Genomic DNA, 20,775 nt, shown 5'->3' with positions numbered 1-20,775 from the left:
CAGAGATCCCACTGACATTTCCTTTTGATGCTCTGCACAGTTGAACAAACAGTTCACAGGTCTGTGCAGCCTCAGAGTTACACCTGAGGGAGCACCTTCCCCTGCTTTTGGAAAACAAAGGAGGAGGGAAGGAAGATGTCTGTGTTGCTGAAAAGCTTTAAGCCAGCTCTGGATAAATGAAAGGCCCAGAGGGCTCTCCCAGACTTTCATCCTGATCTTGTCCCCCTCCACCAGCTGGAGCCCAGGTTGGAGCAGGAGTAGGAGGAAAAGGAAGGGAAAGAAAAGGAGGAGGAGGAGGAGGAGGGCTGCACCACTGCACAGGGATGCACCAGAGCTGGGCTGCAGGTGGCACTGAAGGCTTCCCAAGGGCTCCTGGGGGAAAACTGGGGCCAGGCTTGTAATTCAGGCACCTCTGTCTGTCTCTGCTGAACAGAGGACAGCATCAGCTCAAAATGTCATCTGTCAGCTTGAATCAGAATTATACAGAAATTATTTAAAAAAAAAAAGTGATGAAAGCATGATGCACTGCCTGGAGTACAGCCCACCAGTGCTTCAGCCCATAACTGGAGTCTTCTTCACTTCCTTCCCCTCTTCCTTGCTTATTTTATATTTGCCTTTAGACATGAAGAAGGTTAGGTCCTTATTCCTGAGGCAGAAAAGAGTTGTTTTTCTAAACGAAATATGAAATTTGGAGTTAAGCAGCTCTGGTTTATCCCTCCAACTCTGTCTCAGCCTCCTCTGAAACACACACACTCCTGGCTGCCCTTGTCCTCCCTGTTTGGCCAGTTCAGCAGAGTGCTCTGAGCTGTACTGTCCTAGTCAGGGGTTGCTGTTATCACTTACAGCTGACTAAAACCCTTCCAAAAGAATATTTCCTTTGTTACAGAAATGCAAACAGGCAGGAATTTTGAATAGCTGTTCCCTGCTCACCGGTGGCTGTTTAACAGGGTTGTCTTGGCTAGAGCTTTGTATTTTTTCTGACCTGTGTAACAGGTCCAGGTGGGACTTCCTGAAAAGGGAATTATTCCCTGGCATATTCTCATTTACTCTGAGGGTTGTGAGGCCCTGGCACAGGTTCCCCAGGGAAGCTGTGCCTGCCCCATCCCTGGAAGTGTTCAAGGCCAGGTTGGATGGGGCTTGGAGCAACCTGGTCTAGAGGAAGGTGTCCCTGTCCATGGTAGGGGGGTTGAAAGGAGATGATCCTTAAGATCCCTTCCAACCCAAACCATTCTATGATTCTGTGTTCCTAACTCTCCACCAAATCAAGTTTGTGTCCCAATTGGAGCAGCTGAGAGAACAGTGTGAAAAAAGAGGTAAATGGACCAAAAAAGAGACAGCACAGAATTCTGAAGCTCAGACCATTCATATCTTTGACATCATTTAGGTCACAGCTGTAAAACAGCTGGATAACTTACTGTGTATGAACACTTTAAGGATCCTATGTTCTATGTCTCATGGTCCCCATGTAAAGACTGGGGGAGTAATTACCCAAAGCTTGTTACCTGTATGGCTTTTGCTTGTGAACAAGAGCCACATGAACCTCCAGACGTGCTGCAGAAGTGGAACTAGCCTGGGGAAGTTAGTTCAAATTATGCCAACACATCTGGGATCTCCAAGGTCAAGGATGCGGTGGATGTGGGCTAAGGTCCAAAATTCCAGTGAGACACATGCCCGGACTGTGCTTTTTGTTAATTCACAGACCATGTGGCTCTCGATCACAGTGAAAAGCCCTACCCATAACAAACTGCTCTGCAAGTCATGTAGTGACCTTGATGAGCCATTGTAGTAACAAATCCTGCAAAAATGCTTTCGTGCATCAGTAGGGATGTTAGAAAAGATCTTGGAAGTCAGGTGTGCAGGCAGGTTTATTACAGAATATCCAATCAGTTATAAATCCACATTTAACTTTAACAGCGAAGTGCAGACAGTGTGACCTTGCCTGTCCCTTCCCAGCCTCTGCTGTAAACCATATGCTCCACAGTCTTTTTATCTTCTTTTTTTTATGATTATTTGTCCTTTATCACAGTCGTTTTAGAGTGTATCGTGTCTGTAGGAGCTTCCAGAGGTAGAGGAGAATGGCGGGATTGTACCAAGGCAGCACCATCGTGCAGCAACGTGCCAGGAGGGCAATTTTCTGCACCCTGGGCAGGAGGCAGCTGGTGGGCAGGGCAGCTCTGAGATGGTAAAGGGCCAAAGACTGAACCAGAGAGATGTCCCTAAGGCAGCTGAGAGCAACATCCCTGTCTTTTCCTCATCCTGAAAGTCAGTGAAGAACAATTTTGCTAATAGAATAAACGGAAGCATCTGATTCAGTTCACTGTAATTACAGGGGCTGTTCTTCATGACCATCTTCCAAAAATCTGGAAGTTTTATGTATTAGGAAGGATCTGAAAGGACTGGGTGTAGCAAATAGCTCATGTGCTGCTCAGGGACAGAGGTGATGGGAGATTTCAGAGAAGCATAATTAAACTTTCGTTGGCTCCATCTGGAGAAAAAGACAAGTCTCATCCTGAACAGTTTTTCCAAGAATGACAAGTAGGAATGAAAAAAAGAGCAAAATGACAAATCATTAGTTTTGAGTGACTGTGAAGGTTTCCTTGGCTTGGGAGGCTGCCAGATCACTTTGGGGACCAGCAGCCTCCACTGATTTGCCTCCCAGCCCTGGGAAACATTTCCAGGGAGCGTGAAAGAAATGTCTCTCAAGCAGTCATCAGTTTTTGTTTCAAGAGCAGTGACAGTTCTTTCCTCATATCCAGGCTGCTTTGTGGACCCTTAAGTGCTGCAGTTTTGTGTGGAAGTGGTCTGAGACACACCTGGAACTTGTTTCCCAACAAGAACATTTACTTGTGGCTAATTTAGTACTTTGCAACTTCTTAGGGCAATTATTTTTTTTTTTCATTTAATTTATGAGGTACTGTGCAAGTATGAGTAAAAGCTGGATATTTTGCTAGCAGGGAAGAAAGTAAAATATATTAAAAAAAAGATCCTTTGGCAAACACCCACATCAAAGTTTTAAAAAGCAGTCTGAAAATACTAAACTGCATCTGTAGGCTGCAACTGCTCCTTCCCCACCGTCTATCCCTATATTCTGTAAAGGGAATACAAAATGACAGGAAATCACAATAGCAACTTTTAAAGCCACTTCTTGATTTTTTTATAAATAGCTACACTTAGACCCCAGCTGATGAATATTCATTGCAACAAGGGTTTGGCATAAGTACTGAGACCATGAAATAAAGGAGCTTAAACAGGTGAAAGTAAGGGAATATTAGTGAAAAATGCCCCAAAGTAGCTTGTGGATTAAGAGGATTTAGAACCCTCCTGGCCAGCTCTTGCCATGCATCAGATTTCTGTCCCAAAATGAACCCATGAAGGATGTGTTCTATTACGTATTTTTCAGAGACAAAAGCTGAGAAATTTGAGGTCTTTCCTAAGATGGTTTATCTGTTTAGAACTACAGATTTTCAAAATAAAGACCTTCATTGATGCTGCTTGTGCCCTGATGCCAAACTCCCTTTCCCATGTCACAGACCATCCCATCCAAATATCCCATCAAGTCCAACCTATAACCAATCACCGTCTTGTCAACTAGACCAGAGCACTGAGTCCTCTTGTTTCTTAAACACCTCCAGGATGGTGACTCCACTGCCTCCCTGGGCAGCCCCTTCCAATTCCTGACAACCCTTTCCACAAAGAAATTCTTCCTGATGTCTAGGTGCAGGGGTCTGGCTAGAGCAGCTGGTGACACTGGGGACTGCTCACAGATTTGAGTCAAGGCTGAATGGGAAATCAGTTCTGTAAACACTGCCAGAGGAGAGTGGATATTATTTATTTAGTGCGATAATGCAACAGCAGTGGGTTAATCCAACAGTCATTAGCAACAGGTCATGCTATAATTAGGGAGTCTGGTGCAGTTGGCTACCTCTTACTGAATGCCACCAGTAAGACATCAAGTGTCTGGGGTAAGTAGGGGATTAATTTGGGAAGCAAGTGCTTTCAGGCACAGTCAGGACTGCATGCAGATCTTTTTCTTTGCCTCCCTTCATCCCAGCAATTAACATAACACAGAGCTCTGAAGTGGCACTCGCTGCTCTCTGAGTTGCATGAAATCTTGAACAAAAGCTCTAAACAGCTCTCTTGAGTAATTAAATCTCATCTGAAAGAGCTTGACGTCTCAGGGGGTACAAAGGAGTAGTTCTTTTTTCTACTCTTACAGAAAGGGGAAAGGAAAGTTCTGCTCCTCAAGCACAGGTTTATATTTTCAATGGGTGTTTTTTTCCTTCTTCGTGCTATTTTAAGAAACAAGTTTCCACAATTCTATTGTCTGAATATCAGAAGTTTCTCTTCCTTAGACAGGCAGTGAGATTCTGACACTTCTTATGTGAAAGGGAAGAAAATACCTTGATCAGACAACTGCATTCAAGGGGTTTTGCTGAATCTTCCATTGAATGACTTGCTCTCTTTAAAGAATGAAGGACTGAAATCAGTGACTAGAGGTGTCAGGTAACTACTGGGAAAATGCCATGTACATCACTCTGGATACAGTATTCAACCTTCACACTCTTGGATGCTTCTGCAATGCCTTCACATTGCAATTCATCTTTTCAGTCATAACTTTCTCCTCCGTCAGCCTGACTGTCTGAAGAGACTCCCAGTTCTGCTCTCTGTTCATCAGATCAGCTCACAGATCATCAAATCAGGGAATCACAGAATCACAGAATGGTTTATCTCACTACAGTGGGTTTAACTAATCAGGAGTCCTATATGGAGTTGGTATAGTCCTGTATCAAAACCTCACGTAATAGCAAATCAAATGCTTTTCTGAAATCAGGGAATACAGCTACTTATTACAACAGTATTGTTGTTATCACTGAAAATATCAAGGTGGCAAACTCCTCTAATTCCCACTGATTTGCTGAATTCTATTCCCCATCTTTAATTCCTGATGAATTGTATTTTTTATGAGCTATTTTATTATTGTGCTGGATTCAATCTTGGATTGATAGGCTTATAATTACCTAGATTATCCTCTTTATTCTTTCAAAATATTGTCAAAGGTTGGACTTGATGATTTTGGAGGTCTTTTCCAACTTAAATCATTCTGTGATGTCCACGTAGAAGCCTTGGCCAAATGCACCCACACTCATTCTTTCCCCTACGTGATACACCTGATGAGGGAATAACCCTCAACCTGTGGAGCTGATGCCTGGTCCAGCATCATAACTACTGCTTCAACAGTCTCATCCTCAGTGGGATGCACATCCAGGGGTCCCTCCAGTATCACCAGAAATGATGGGCGAAGCCTTCTGTATTCAAGTCCTGCCATCACTTCAGTCCTTCCTTCATTTGGGGAGCTGCTGATTCCCTGCAGAGCTGAAGTAAGCAGGGGAATTAGGGAACTTGCACTTCCCAGCAGTACAAAGCAGGATGCCATTACCATCCTTTCCCCACGAGGGAAGCAATGGCACTTGGTACATCAAAGACAGCCTGACAGAAACCAGCCTACAGACATTATTCAGGGAGTAGCGGCCTGAAACGATCAGAATTTGAAAAATGCACTTGTTCAAAGCATGTGTGCTGTTAGAAAGAACTGTTGTCTGTGAAACCATTGAAAATGAGCCACATGGCATCTCATTGCTGCCAGGTGCCTGGTGCCAGCCACAGTTAGTGTCTGGACAGCTTGTTTTACCTGGAGAGTCTGGCTGATGAGAACTCACAGCCTACCTAAGCATGTTCTGTCATTCTTGCTTTGGAAATAACAATTTGCAAGCAGCTTGTCCTATGAGCTTGTTTGCCCTTGTTTGCCCTTCCCATCAGGAGCTCTGTAAGGCTCACAGGCTCAGCCCACCAAAACACAACCTTCAGGGTTACAGCTCCAAGTTTATTTTGGTTTCTTCACTTTTAATGACCTGATAAGGATTCAGTAATTTGGTAATTTGATGTAAAATAAGTTGAAGACATCAGCAGCATCTTGGAAGGTCCTGAGCTCAGCATAGTTTGGCAGGGAAAGACAGCTCCTCCACATCCATGTGTCTTAAACAGGCAAGGACTGGACCCAGCTTCTGCTCAACCCCTGCCCCTACAGCTGCCCTGAGTTACAATTACCTGCTCTGTGATGGGGTCACTTATTGCTTCCACCTGGGATGACGAACTGGCAAAGCCTGCAGCAGGGGCACAGGCTCTAGTTTGGGTGCCCTTGCCCTGCATTTAACTGCTTTCTCTCAGTAAATGATGTGTGTTCCAGTTGATCCCCTCTGACCATCACCAGAGCAAGTCATTGCTTTATTGCTCCAATTTGTAAGTATCTACAGTCATCTTTTAAATTCTTCCCTGGGAGGGTGGTGAGGCCCCAGCACAGGTTCCCCCAGGAAGCTGTGGCTGTCCCATCCCTGGAAGTGTCCAAGGCCAGGTTGGACAGGGCTTGGAGCAACCTCATCTAGAGGAAGGTGTCCCTGCCCATGGCAGGGGGTGGAACAAGATGGTATTTAAGGTCCCTTCCAACTCAAACCATTCTGTGATTATATGATTTCGAAGTAGTTCTGTTACTGTCATGAAATATTTGGAGCAAACTCTTCTGTACGTAATATCAGAGCCTGTGTGTAGGGAATGTTTTATAGCACATTCCCTCTTGCATCATCTCAATCTTTTTAAAAAGTAATTCATTAATTAGCCTTTTGACTTTCCCTGATGGCATCAGCTTCTTAAGCAGAAAAGATGATGGCTGTGCACTTTATGTATCTTGTATGGAACTGGAGGATCACATGGTCTCTTGGGGACTGTGATTATTTTAGCTTGATGCTCAACTAACTGATTTTTTAAGTGAGCCAGAGGCAGCTCAGGTTTAAGATGAACACTCTCAGCCAGTTTTCTCCTCAGGAGCTGTCATCCTTTAATGGAGTGTGAAGAAATGGCAGCAGAGGCATGAGTCAGTTGGGTTGGTTACAAGTATGTGCAGCTCAGAGCTCTGGCAATTTTGTCTCTGCTTTATTTTCTAAAATGTCCTGTGGATCCACAGCATTTCCATCCCAGCACAGGGGCAGCAGAAACCTCCTGGCTCTGGTCTGCCTGTGGCAGCCGGGAAAGGGGGTGAGACAAGCGGAATGTGATGCAACGTGTTAGACCATGTGGGACCAGCACCCTCGCTCAGGGATGGGTCTGCTGGCAGCAGCTTCACACATGTGTGAGTTTATTTGGCTTAACCTCCCAGTGTAGAGAGTTTTGGGGGGGTTGTGTGTTTCTTCGTGCTCATGACAGCCTTGACAATGCTCATGTGGGAGCGGGTCTGTTGGCACACTTGGGCAGAAACGGGGAAGGTCTGTGCCTGGAGGCTTTCATACAATAGGTTATAGATTTCCAGCTAAGTCTCTGTGACAAGTTCTCTGCTGCAAAGGTATTCAGACAGATGCACCCCAAAGCTTCCCATCAACAGTGAGTTTGGTCAGACAATAGTAACAAAGAATCTTTAATGCCTGAGATTTAAAGCTTCACCTAAACCTCTGGCACAGCTGAAAGCACAGAAGGTGTAATTCAGCACAATCCAACTGATTTCTTAGTCATAGTTACACAGCAAAGCAAGATACCCAGACCAGGAGATACTGTTGTTTCTGCTGAAGTCCAGGGGTTGCAGAACTATGAACACACTGACTGGTGTGACTTGGCACCAGGCTTCAAACAGGAGCTTATTTCCTGCTTGCATTTCATCACCATAAAACCAGCTTATGGCAGCAATAAAAATAAAACAGAGGAGTTTTATTCCAACACAATAAAGTTATAGTTATGCATGACCTGCAGATGGGGAGTGGAACACGTCTACCACACAGTAACCTGTGTAGGAAATCAGGCAGGAGCTGCAGGTAGTACAGAAGGTGGGTTATACTTGAGTCCTCCCATTGCCCTATGGGTGAATCCCAGAGCCTGCAGTGCGGTATCAGCCACAGAGGGCCCCTCTGCAGTGAAGAATCTTTCCTGGCTTGCTCATCCACTGTGACTCACATTCCTCTCCTGGGCCTGGGTGATGCAGTGCTACCCAAGTGGGTTTGCAGCAGGAAAGGGACCCAAAGGAGGGACAGAAAGAGGTGAGAAAGGCTCATCTGCACAGCTGGCAAAGCAAGGAATTCCTGTATTGAAACATGGTCGCTGGGGATGACTCCAGGCTCTCCCTGAGATGTTCCAGCTCCCTGCCCAGGGGAGAGATGGATCCTTTCAGTGCTCTTTCCCTCAGCTGTCCCAAGGTGGCAAGTGCTGGCTTTTGCATATTAGAAGAGCCCAGAATAGCACAGCAGTGTATCTCTGTGATAAGATGGATGTCCATGGCAATGTGCATCTTCCACAGCTCATTTTCTGCTTGCTTTGGAGCAGGGAAGCTTTTAAACAAGAAGCTGGAGCCTGAGGCTGCTGAAACCAGAGGATTGCCATTGAGTGTTCTGGTCTAGTTGGCAAGGTTGTGACTTGATGATCTTGAAGGCATTTTCCAATCTAAGTAATTCTGAGTGCCACAATCACTGCCCATCACTGCCTGCGACGGTCTTGCTGGGGTATGAGCTGACCACTGCCAGGGGAGCACCAGGACTTGTCCCTAAAGTTTGTTTGCAGTAGGATGGCACTATTCTGGCTAGTGATTTATCATAGACTTGGTAAAAGCACAGATCCTGGATCAAGTGTAGACCTGCTCTCAGGGTGTGTACAGCTGTCTGCAGAGGCAGAGCTGAGTCAGGGATGGTGCTGAGCATCCCATAGCTCCTCCAGCGAGCTGTGAGTTACTGTCAGTACCACCACATCATCTCAAAGCTGAAGGATTTCCATGTTTACTAGCATTTATAGTCTATGATCCTCTGCTGTGTAAACAACAACGGTTTATTTGACTGCAGGCACAGAAAGCACAGCTGGTGCCTTTCTGGGGCAGTAGTTTCCATACCCTGTCCTGCTGTTAGAAGAAGAGAAACTGGAGAGTGTGTTTTTAGGAAGGGAAAATCTACAGTGAGTTATGGGGAAGTTTTATGACACGTGAACAAGCAAGCGACATGGTAGCCCTGCACAAATCCCCATCAAACACAGATGGTGACAAAGGACTCAACAATCCTTCTTGCCTTCAGTTGTTAAGTGATATCTCTTACTGTATTATGTGTCTTTTAAGAGACCCAGGATCCCATGTGGGATGTTTCTCTTGGCTTCCTATGCTGAGATTTGATAGTGCAGTTGAAGACTTGGAGTGCTTTGGTTACCAACTGGCAGTAATTGCTAAAGGTGAGAGCAGCGAGCTGTGAAATTTCATAACACCACTGTCACAGCAAATAACCCCTCAGGTTTTATAGCTGCTTTCTCTCCTCAGACCTCTTACACAAACATAGCATAGTATAGTCAAGGATCTTGTACAGATGTCTCTGCTTTGGAACAAAGTCACCCTTGAGCAACCCACAGAAACTTTACTGCTGTAAATATTTGATCCAGGAGAACAGGTAGACATTGCTGCTTCCCCATGCCCTGGCAAAGGGAACAGCCATTAGACTGTGTGGTCTGTTAATATTTTTTTGGTACTCAGAGATGGAATTTAAACTCTAACATTTGACAGCATAGAATACCTTGGTGCAAAGCTGAAAAGGCACAGAGGTTACAGCTCAGAGCTGTGAGGGCCAGATTGGCAGGAAGAAAAGCCCTTCTGTCTGCACACAAGGTCCTGGCTGCTGCTGTGACCCAGGTGCCACCCACTACTTCTGCATCCCTTGGAATCATGAACCCATTGAACTCGGTGCCTGTGATTTGGGTTGTCAAGCCAGAGACTTTGAGTTTAAAGAGCTGTTTTGAAAAATAACCCTTCAGCGAAAAGATATTTCTTCTGTATTTGCTATTTAAAGCTGGACTCCATTTTATTTTTTTCTGGAGATGTGTCATGTCTATCTTTTAATTTTTCTGTTTAAGTAAAATGCTACATTTTAACCTCCTGGAATGATGTTTGATTAAAATCAGACCAGTAATCTGTCTCTGCTGACAACTGAGGGACTTCTTATCAGCTTTGTCCTTCATGGAGAGAAAAGAGACAGCAGTGACAGAGGACAGAGAATGCCAGAAGTGCTGTGGGAGGGGGCAGTGCCTTTGCCAGAAACAGGTGGTGGAAACGAAGCCATTTTATCTGGGAGCTAATAAAATTAATCACTCTGGTATTTCTTATTCCTCAAGTGTTGTCTTGGGCAGGATATTCTCTTATAAAACTTGGAGGGGTTTGGGCTGCTCTGCAGTCATGATCAAGAAATTAGCTTTGGATTGAGGTGACTGTCACTTCACAGCATCAGTTTAACATGGCCTGGGAAAATCTTTCCCAGGTAGCCTCTGCTAACAACCTCTTTTTCTCTGATAATGGTGAAGATTGAGCAATTAGAAAAAATCACATCCCCAAATGTGAAATGTGGTGGGAATCAAGCAACAGCTTTTTTTATTCAGTCCCAGCTTCAAATTGGCAGATGTTCACTACAGAAAGAGAGGAGCCTCCTGAAATCACAGATTTAGATAGTAGTAGTAGTAGTCTTTATTTATGTTAGAGTGATTCTTCTTGCCTCAATCAGGAAATCACAGATACTGGATGAGAGCTAAATGACTCCCTGTACTTCCAAGAACTTACACTCTGAGATGTGGAGGACGGCAATTTCCAGGGGAAGGCTAAACAGGCTTTCTAAATGTCTGCAACATCTTTTGCTCTGTGTTATTCAACAATGAGTGTCTACCAGGCTGAAGTCAGAGGCTGCACCAAGTCATCATCACTGCACACCACGCTCTGCTCTAAAAAGACAAAGCTGGCAAAGGAGGGCAGGAATTTATTTTTTTTTTCACTTTACACTTATAAAGAGAAGAGTGAAGTCAGAGAACTTTTCTTCACAGTCCAGTTCTTCACAGAGAGCATGAGACACTCAGAAACTTAGTTTATTTTTATATCCCCCTCCCTCCTCTGTGGCGCAGCAGAGCATGCACAAATGGGTAGTTTAGATCACTTAAAAAGTCATCAGACCAAAGGTATTAGCAGAAGTGGGTTTAATATGGTGTTGTAGAAGTACAACTCAACAAAATTTGATGGCAAGGTTCACTCTATTCTTTACTACAGGGATGAAACATCCAAAGGAAAATCAAATTAAAAATTGAGCTGGAATGATTCACGCAGCGACCAGAGACACAGAAGGGTAAGGGAGACCCTTCATGGAGTTGGGAGGTTCGGGGTGGATCCCCTTGCTCTTTAAACACCTGATGGAGCTTAGATGTGGCTGTGTCCAATCTTAGTCTCATACTTGGACAAAGGTTTATGTCTAATGGAATTGGCTACATGAATTTCATTAATATTAATTCAGCAACTGCCAGTCACTCACTGACAGTCTGTGATGAATGAGGGGGTCTCTCAGCCTTGGGTAGGGAAGGATCTCTTAGGTAAGGAATCTCAAGCCTTGAGAGGTGTCCCAGCTCAAGGGAGGGCTCAGAGAAGCCTCACTTAAGCTGTTGTATTAAAGGAATAATTTTGGCTTCTAGTCAAATTGCATACAATGGGAAAGGTAGGCATGAGACTCGGTGTACCCACAACCTTCTTTGTTCCTTGATATATGAGTCTTGGTAAAGCCACCCCGCTGTTCATGTGTTAATTGCACGATTGGTGTTCCAGGCTGAGATGCATCAATGCTCTGACATATGCTCATATGTCACTGTTCTCCATCGTGGGTTTCCTGGAGGAGTTCTTGGCCCAGCTCCTGCTCAGGCCTTTACCTCCCATGGAGCCTGTACCAACCTGCTGCTGGTTTGGTTAAGGGTTAGAACTCATCTGACACAGAGCAGAAGGGACAGTGTGATATCTGTAGGTGAGAGGAAATGGGCTTTTCAGAGTGCTCAGTCCACCTTAGATGTGGCTTCATTTAGGGTGTCAGAAGTGGTGAAGCAGCACAATCCAGCACTGCAGGAAATGGGGGTGTTAAGTTTTCCAGAATGACTCAACACTTCTGTTGTCACCAACTCAGCAGTGACAGAAAGTGGAACTTGATGGGGGTTGAGTGGGATGGAAATAAATTGGATTAAGAATGTGTCAGTGTCTCAGTTAATTGGTGCTTGCAAGGAAGATGGTTTGGCCACTGCTGTCATCTGATGGGACATTTTCATCTCTACAGAGCAGATCAAGGCCACCACATAGAGCAGGTGAGTTTGTGGTCCCTTAAGAGAGAGGGTTACCTGCTGGCCACCAGATAACTCCTTATGGTCTCTGACAAGTGAATTTTTTCTCAATATCTTAAAGCCACTGAGTGGCCTTGAGACCATCTTCCAGGATGTTCTCCCTACCTGTTTGATAGGCAGCTGTCACAGTAGCTTGTGGGGCATTTTGTACTATGGAAGAACTCCAGAGCAGGAGCACAGGAGAGAGTGGGTTTTTCCCCCTAAATTAAAGTTGGAGGTCAGGTGTTAGGGACACAGAGGTGACTTGATCAGAATCTCTAGACCTCTCACCCTTGTATTTGCAATATACAGCAGTAGTCTTTAAGTCATCAGATCCCAGAGTGCCCTTAGAAACACCAGCTGAAGGCTGAAAGTGCACATAGTGGCCAAGTTCTGTGTGTTTCCGCCCTCTGATAAAAATATCCTTTAGACTTGAGTAGGTTTTGCTGGCAAAACAATGTATAGTCTATACCTCCTGAATTACTGCTCGTGGTAAACACTGAGCCAGGTCTGGAGAGTGGGGGTTCATTTGCATTGCAAACCTGGCATGGTGTCTAGGAAGGCTGAGGCAGTGTTATTACAGCCTTCTCTTTGAAGCCAAGTAACCACAATGGCATTATTGCATCTGAGTTGATATTAATAGTGTCCTGGTGGTGGCATTATCCTTGGCTCTCTAGAGACTCAACACAAGGGGCAATCAACAGCCTGAAGTGCTCAGAAACTGAGCCTGTTTTTTCCACTGGATTAACAGCAGCAAATGCACAAACTCATTATTAAGATGGTACATTCATTTCTTTGGAGTTATGATGGAATCTTGATACAGTTAAAAATCCCATTAATATTTACATCACTTACTGTTACTGTAAGTAAGTACATTTATTTTAACTCGAGCTGCAAATTGTTTAGTTCTTTGTAATTACAGTGCTGCTATTAATTATTCATAAGGTTGTACAATATAGTGTCACAGGAAACCCGTTTTAATTTAGTGGTAAATCAATGGTTTAGTTTTGTGTAAAAACAGAAACTAATTTACCAGCCCTTCTTGCTTGTGTTTTCCCAGGTGGGCTTTGCAAACCTTCCTCAGCTGCTTCTATTTAAACTACTTTTTGTGGTTTTGAAAGTTTAGAAGTTACTGGGAAAGTCTTAGGTGCGGTTTACATGGGTGCAGGTGATTCTGAATGGTCACAACAACCCTCTGCAGTGCCCAGGTTTCTCCAGGGAAGAGTGGTTGGAAAACTGCCTGGTGGAAAAAGGTGCTGGTTGACAGCTGGGGTCTGTGAGAGATCCTGTAACTTATACCTCTCCTTTCTAACTCTCTCCTCTGCAGGATGAGGTCTCTTCCGTGGACATTGAACTCCCAGCTACCTATGCCTATTGCCTGTGATGGAAGAACTGGATGTTAATGTGAGGTAGGATAAATGACACGGCTCCTTTTGTACCACATCTTGTAAAGCTGCTGAGCTGCAGAGGGGCAGAGGCCCCACGGTGTGTTTGTAAAGCTGCAGGATGGTATTTTCTGTTTGCTTGGAGGTGAATGTCTCTACTCGTGCAGCAATGCCTGGTTTGGGGATTCTTGGAGCTTCTGTGAGGATGTGGTGTCACCCTGGTATGTGTTTAAGTGTCAGATGGGACATAGACAAGTCAAGGATTTCCTTGTAGTAGGAAATGTTAGGAATTTTGCAAAGGCTGCAGTTTGAGGTTAGAGACACATTCCTGGAAATTTTTGACAGTTCAGTTTGGGACTTGTATTTATCACAGCCAAGGGGGGTGGCAGACCTCATTTTCTCTAATTCTAGAGTAGAAAAATAAATTACCCGCAAGTATTTAATCTTTATATTTTATTGAATTTTTTAATTTCATATGACTTGGTGATTACTATTGGGCACATTTATTTTAGGCAGTAGGTTAATGAGATGCTGTCAAGGGGTTTGAAATGAAAACTTGAAACCTTAAATTGGTTAGAGCAATCTGGAGAGGCCAAACTCAGCTTGTCTTGGGCACTTGCCAGCGTCGGTTGCAATCGTACCATGCACGAGGTGTAAACAATGGCCTTGTGCAAGACTAGTAAAGCCTTCTTAGACCTTTGGTAAGACTTTCATTGTATTCCTACAGAGCATTCCCTGTAGCCAGGAATAAAGTAGAGCTCCCAACAGCATGAGAGCCCCTCCTTATCTTACAGGAGCTAAATCTGACTCCCTTACACTGTTGGAGCACAGGTGACTCTTATCTACACCAGTTCTGAATGGCATTGTTGGCCATTCTTGTGCATTTTGCCATTCCTTTCTTTCCTTTCCTTCCCATCTACTGCAGGGCATCATGTTGGGAAGTTGCAGTTTGATGAGTCTGAACATTACTTATAAGCTCTGGGCTGGTTTTCACAGGCTGGCTGGTGTTTCCATTGGACAAGCACCTTACTTAAGAAGTAGGGTTTGAGAATTAGGTAGTTTTCCAATTCTCTCACTTAACTCTTTGTAGGTCCTTGGGCAAATTCACAAGGCTGATGGCTTCTCCCCACTCTGACACCTACAGTCCGGCACTGGCAGCTCTTGTTGCTCTTCAGGTCCATAGCTGGGAGGGAAGAAGTGGAAGAGCAGCTGCCTGGCATTTACAGCCAGGACTGGGTGGGCAGAGCTGTGGTTCTGCAGCTGGAGCTCTTCTCATGCTCTTGGGCAACAAGGGGAAACCTCTGCTATATGAGTAGGTACTTCTGAGTGTGGTCAGGGCTGTCCTGAGTACTTCACACTGTATGAAGGGTTTTTGCTTCCTTAGATGTTTGGGAGAGGTTATGCTCTTGAGAAACAAGCTTTTGAAAAAAATCACCAGCACGTTCAGTGCAGGTAAATAGCTTTTATAAAACCCTTTTTATTGTAGCTGCTGGTGAAGGCAGAATCCCTTTGCTGTATCAACTATGGAGAAACAATGTATTATTTGATTTTGTCACAGTAGTAATTGCTTTTTATTTTTAAGCTGAGCCCCTAAACCAGCTGAATTTTAGATTGATGTTAATTGCTTCCAAACTTGGCTTTATCAGCTTTAGTTTTCTCAGTTTGTTGCTGGAAGTATTTTTGTGGCTTGGAAACCTCTGAAAAGCGCAGAGCCCTCCAGCAGTACTGTGTGGGGCTCATTAATCTTACCTTGACTTTGAGAAATGAGAAGCAAGGTGAGGGAACAAGGAATCAAATTGGTTGAATTAGTTGTGTTTGTTTTGAAGCAAAGAAAAGATCCCATTTTTTAACCCAGCTACTGTTCTCAAAGCCCTTGTACAGAGGCACAGTGAACACTAGTTCTGACCACAGACGTTCTTGATCATATGCCCTCCTGAGTCAAGCTGCATGTTTGAGTGGGTCCCAAATCTGGAACCTGGCTGTGTTGCTCCAAGAGGCTCCTTTCCCTGTAGATTGCAAGAAGTGGAGCTGTTAGTGGTTGTCTCTAAGATGGATTTATTGCCTGTAGGTGGTACAGTGGCAGGAGGGCTGATGGCAGAAAGGGGCAAAGAAGTTCTTGGGTATGCTCTGGGGAGAAACAGGAGCAATAGTCATAGTGGGAGAGAGAGAGAACCAAAGACTCATCCCTGGAGCCCCAGGGATGTCCTAGGAGAGGAATCTGTGTGTGCCCTCGGTCTCCCCTTCACTGGGACACTGGTAGCCAGTCATGAGCCCAGAGCTGGGCTGGGAGGCAGGACAGGCAGAAAACTGGGCTGAAAACAGATGTGACTGTTTGGACAAGGAAGAAGCTGTGCTGAGTGGTTGCAACAAAATATGCATCATATTTAATGACCCAAAGCATAGAAAATGGAAGGGGTTTAAGAAAAACCTTGTGTGCTTCGAGTGCCCTGTCAGTGAGGACTCATGAATAGCAAACAGCTTAAGATTGCTCCAGCAGGTTCCAATAGAAGTGTTTATTCTTAGATATACACAGGCTTTTTTCAAAACCTCTCCAGCTTCTACACTTTAAGTCATTAAATCATTGTTTATCTCAAGTTCTTTAATCACATTTTTGTTTAGGTGAGAAATAGCAGGCTATCAAATGTCATTTAACAGGCAAAGAATCAGCTTAGAGCTCTCCTCCTAGTCCCCTTTCCAAGGGAAGATCAACTCTAATCCTCCTGTGATACCTGCAGCATCCATCCAGGAAGGGATTTGCTCTTGCATTTCTGCAGAGACAAATGTGCTGATTGAGAAGATTTTTGAGCCCTGTCTCCTCCACCTGGTACCCCCAGCAGGGACAGTGCAGTGATCAGAGGAGCACGTAGGTGAGAGCTGAGTGCTTTCATCCCTTGGTGTACAAGTGATACAAAATCCTGATTCACTTACTGAGCTGATGTGGTTGAGTGCACCTGCTCCTGAGGATAATGGCAAGCATTACCAGAAAAGACCAAAGTAAAACACTACAGATCCCTTATGGGGCAAGATTTAACAGTACTGATTTACATCAGCTGTAGTTATGACCATGTATAAGCTGAATGAAATAGGCACAGCAGGAAGGACACTGAGGGGCTGGAGTGTGTCCAGGGAGGGAAAGGAGCTGGGGAAGAGTCTGGAGAGTCAGTCCTATGAGGAGCAGCTGTGGACATTGGGGGTCTCAGCCTGGAGAAAAGGAGGCTCGGGGGAGACCTTCTCACTCTCTACAACTCCCTGACAGGAGGGTGGAGCCAGGTGGGAGATGGGCTCTGCTCCCAGGGAACAAGGGACAGAACAAGAGGTAATGGCCTCAGGCTGCGCCAGAGGAGGTTCAGGTTGGACATCAGGAGGAATTTCTTCCTGGAAAGGGCTGTCAGGCATTGGAAGGGGCTGCCCAGGGAGGTGGTGGAGTCCCCCTCTCTGGAGATGTCCAAGGAACAACTGTACGTGGCACTCAGTGCCCTGGTCTGGTTGACAAGGTGGGGATTGGGCAGAGGTTGGATCTGATGATCTTGGAGGTCTTTTCCAACCTAAATGATTCCGTGATATGTTATAAGGAGCCAGTTGAAAGATAATTGCTGGGTTTGCTGGGTTTATCCTCTCTGTGCCTGGGCGTGCTGGGATGGTCAGGTACAGCAGGGACACTTTGGAAGGAATCCACGAGGAGCACTAAAACACGCAGGGTGTTTCTGAATCTGGAGCCGTAGACTTTACAGAGCATTTCCCACCAGCCAACTCTGGGTGCAAGGAGAGGGGCAGAGCAGGGGGACACAGGGAAGCGGGGTACAGTAAAGAGCCTCACTTTCACATTTTAGGGCTACCAGCCAAAAATCCTCAACAGCCAGAAGATCCTTGGAAAAGAAGTTCTCTTTGCCGAATGCTCGCCATAGCCCAGGCACTGCTCCGCCAGAGCAAAAGCCGTTATCAGCCTGGGTTCATATTGTTCAACTTTTTCTCAGTTTCTAGGGAAACACTTTAAAGCACTATATTTATCGGAACGTCTTTCCAAACACCTCCGCCAACACTTAATTAATGGAATTTTTAAGCCTGGCTCCAGCTTCTGCAAATTAATAGTGTGCTCCCTTACGGCAGCAGGGGAGCAAGTGAGACACGGATAGTCCCATAAATAAGTTGGAGGGTGCAGAGGCAGAGGGGCAGCTCCTATTTGTCTGTGTGTGCTCAGCCCCCCAGGGAGGTAAGGCCGTCACACACTTCTGTGATGTCTCATCTGCTTTTATTACTGTGCCCTGAGGAATCTGCGCAGATAAAAATGTCCTGGATAAAAAACTGGGCCATAAAAATGAACTTTTTGGTGTCTTTCATCACGTCTTTAGCGTCAGTGTCTCTGCACAGAGTGGCAGCTAGGGAAGAACTGGAAAAGGCTGTGGAAGGGTGAAAACCATCCTAAAAGACTGGGATATCCTGAAGCAGACATGGCTCCAGCACTTGGCAAAAAAGGGCACCTGCCCGAGAAAGCAGCAGGTTACCCAGAGCAGGAAAATGGGCTGGACCTTATTGCCAGCTTTTCCCATGCCAGCTGCCTCAAAGGGCAAAGCTGGCAACTTCAGTGCCAGGGCTTTCCAGGACATCCTTCTGGACTTCTGAGGGCTGAATCTCAGCATTATGCAGGCAAAATTCAGTTTGTCTCCATGTTTGGGAACTTTTGAACCAGCAGTGCTCAGAGGTGGTGAGTAAGGAAGCTGGGAAGGGAGTATTAGGGTGTCTTGAGAGACAGGACTGCAGCAAAACCAGAGCTGTGCAGGAGATGCCGGACCAGATGTGTGGGGGTTCATAGGGCACCGTGAGTCACACCGACAGAGCTGGGGTTCCTTCAAGAACAAACATGATTTTATGTCTCAGAACCAAAGGGGATTGGATGTAGGGGGAAATCTAGTGGCTCTGCTCTCCTCTCATTGAGTTAAAATTCCATGAGCTGCTTTTGGAGAAGTGCAGAAAGGCAGTCCTGAGGTCCTGGTGAGATGTCCTTTCTGAGAATGTGGTCTGGGGAACAGGGCTGTGGTGCTGAGTGCTCTGGTGAGCTGTCACCTGCTCCAGGTGGAATAGTATGTGCAGCTCCAGAATGAGGCCACTGGCAGGGAAAATCATAGACCTATGGCACCCAGCAAATCAGGGTATAATTTACTTGCAGGTGATCAATTTTCAAACTTAAACAGATTTTTATAATCAGTCTGTGCTGAGACAGCTGGGAGAGGCAGAGACAGTTCCCAGTCATGGATCAGACTTGAAGCTCACAGAACCTGTGAGTGGAGTGTCCACAGCTGATGCCACCAAGAAACCTCTAGGTCATTTCACTCCTCTATGGGGAAGAACTTTTCTCCCTTTGCATTGCTCTCTTCTCCAGGAATGACTGTTTCTAGAAATCTTTGTCAAGGGCTTCTGCAGATGAGCACACCAAGACATTCCTCCTGGAAGCTCTTGCACTTGTTTGCTACAAGCTAAACACAATGAACAAACACTTCCAGAGCTTCTTAGGCTGCCCTGAGAGAAATGTGCTGGTAGTGACTCCTGGGTGGGATCTGGGTTCCGTCTGGGCTGAGTGTCTGCACTTAACATCCTCAAAGCAGTCCTTTGTCCTGCTGCTTTCCCAGGTTGACCTCCTCTCTTGTTTATTTGAAGTGAGAAATGTGATGAGGCTTTTGCGGAGAGTATTCAGAACATGCACTTAGCTGGAGTTGTGAAAGGAGGTTTAAATAAAACAAGAAATTTAAGTGCTCTGTTCTTGAATCAAGGACTTTCCGTGTCCTTGCTTGGAAAGGACACCTATCTGGAGCCTAAATACATGAGCAAGGGTCATACAAAATGAGCTGGTGAACACATACTCGGGGGCTGGAAGGTTTCTGGCTGCCACCTCTGGAATTAACTTTCAAAACTTTAGTCTTTATGGCAGAGCTCAAATTGAAGTAGCAGAGTTGGAAATACATAACATCTCAAAGGTGACTTCTGTCCCTCCTGACTGATGTGTTTTGTGTCAGGGTACAGTGTTGGGCAGTTCAGAAACTGTTGCACTGGAGAAGTGGTTGAGGAGACTCAGCATTCCCTGGGGACATGAGGCAGCCACTCAGTCAAGTATTCAAGGGGCACACACTGTGGGAGCTGAACCCATGAACCCCACCATGAACCCCCAAAACTCCTTGGGACATACAGTTCTGTGTTGCCTTCAAAAAAGGAGTGAAAGTACCTTCTGCTACCATCTGATAACGAACGAGCTGGGAACTGGTTTCGTGTGGGGTGTCTCAAATAAAATGTGTTCCAGAAATCAATGTATTAATTTGGCAATGTCTGTGCCAAGTCTTCCATTAGCAGGGGTAACAGCAAGAAACTCTCATTCCTCTAGAGTCTTGAAACTGGGAAACTATCCAGGAAATATTAGAAGTTAGACAGCCAATAGCTGTATTTGTCTTTTGTTGTCCAGGGTGTAAACAAGCAGTGGGAAAAGTGCACAGCCTGGATATTTTAATATACGGCCTGATGCCAGGACTCTTCACTTGGTCTAAACTAAATGCCTCTCATTTAACAATATTTCCCTAACTGCAAATATTGCTTGAAAAAGCAGAGAAGGACCTTCATGCTTTCAGATTTGAAAATCTTGCAACTTCCCTGGCTTTTGGCAAAGATGGGACCAAAGGTTTTCCCTGGTTGGAAAATGAGAACTCAGTACAGGAATGCTGATAAAGAATTGCCATTATGGTGTTTTGATAAAATGTTTTCATTAGGGAAGCAAATCTGTGGACATGGGGTGGACTTTTTTGTGTTTTTGTTACAGGAAAAGTTATAATAAGACGGGACAACAAACACTTTTAGCCCAGGAGCAGCAACTCCCTTGAAGATTTGTGAGCTTTGAGATCAGTCTCAGTGCACCCCAGTTTTGCAACTGGTTTTTGCAGGAGGTGTCACACAGATTTCTGTGAGAAAATCTGGGCACTTGGAGTAGGTTTAACATGAGTCTAAACCTTGATTTTTTTCACAATTTTCTGCATCAAGTTACTCCCTGTTTCTAAACTACTGAGGTAAAACTTGAGACTTTGTGTGTGTAACAGTGATGTTTCTTATGCCTCTGTGAAGTAAAATTTTTTTGTACAATAATCAAATTACAAATATTCTTGTTCAAAAGTACATACTAAACCCTGCCTTCAACATCCCTATAGAATAGGGAGATGAATGACAATTAATGAGAATACTG

At 45.0% G+C, this 20,775-nt stretch overlaps 1 protein-coding gene across 3 annotated transcripts in view; it reads left to right on the top strand.

The window, feature by feature from the left end:
• HTR4 (5-hydroxytryptamine receptor 4) overlaps positions 1-20,775 on the top strand; it is an 89,918-nt gene that overhangs the window by 12,354 nt on the left and 56,789 nt on the right. For all 3 annotated transcript variants that reach the window (XR_004359822.1, XM_032703282.1, XM_032703283.1), the window contains exon 2: positions 13,502-13,583. Coding sequence is in view for 2 of the 3 variants with exons in the window: in XM_032703282.1 (XP_032559173.1) it covers positions 13,558-13,583 (26 nt within the window). In the remaining variant the exon portion in view is untranslated. The remainder of the gene's footprint in view (positions 1-13,501; positions 13,584-20,775) is intronic.

Source organism: Chiroxiphia lanceolata, chromosome 15 (assembly GCF_009829145.1).
Source record: "Chiroxiphia lanceolata isolate bChiLan1 chromosome 15, bChiLan1.pri, whole genome shotgun sequence".
In the NCBI taxonomy this organism is placed as follows: Eukaryota; Metazoa; Chordata; class Aves; order Passeriformes; family Pipridae; genus Chiroxiphia; species Chiroxiphia lanceolata.
The sequence above is the reverse complement of the archived record's forward strand: the minus strand, read 5'-3'. Positions and strand labels throughout refer to the sequence as shown.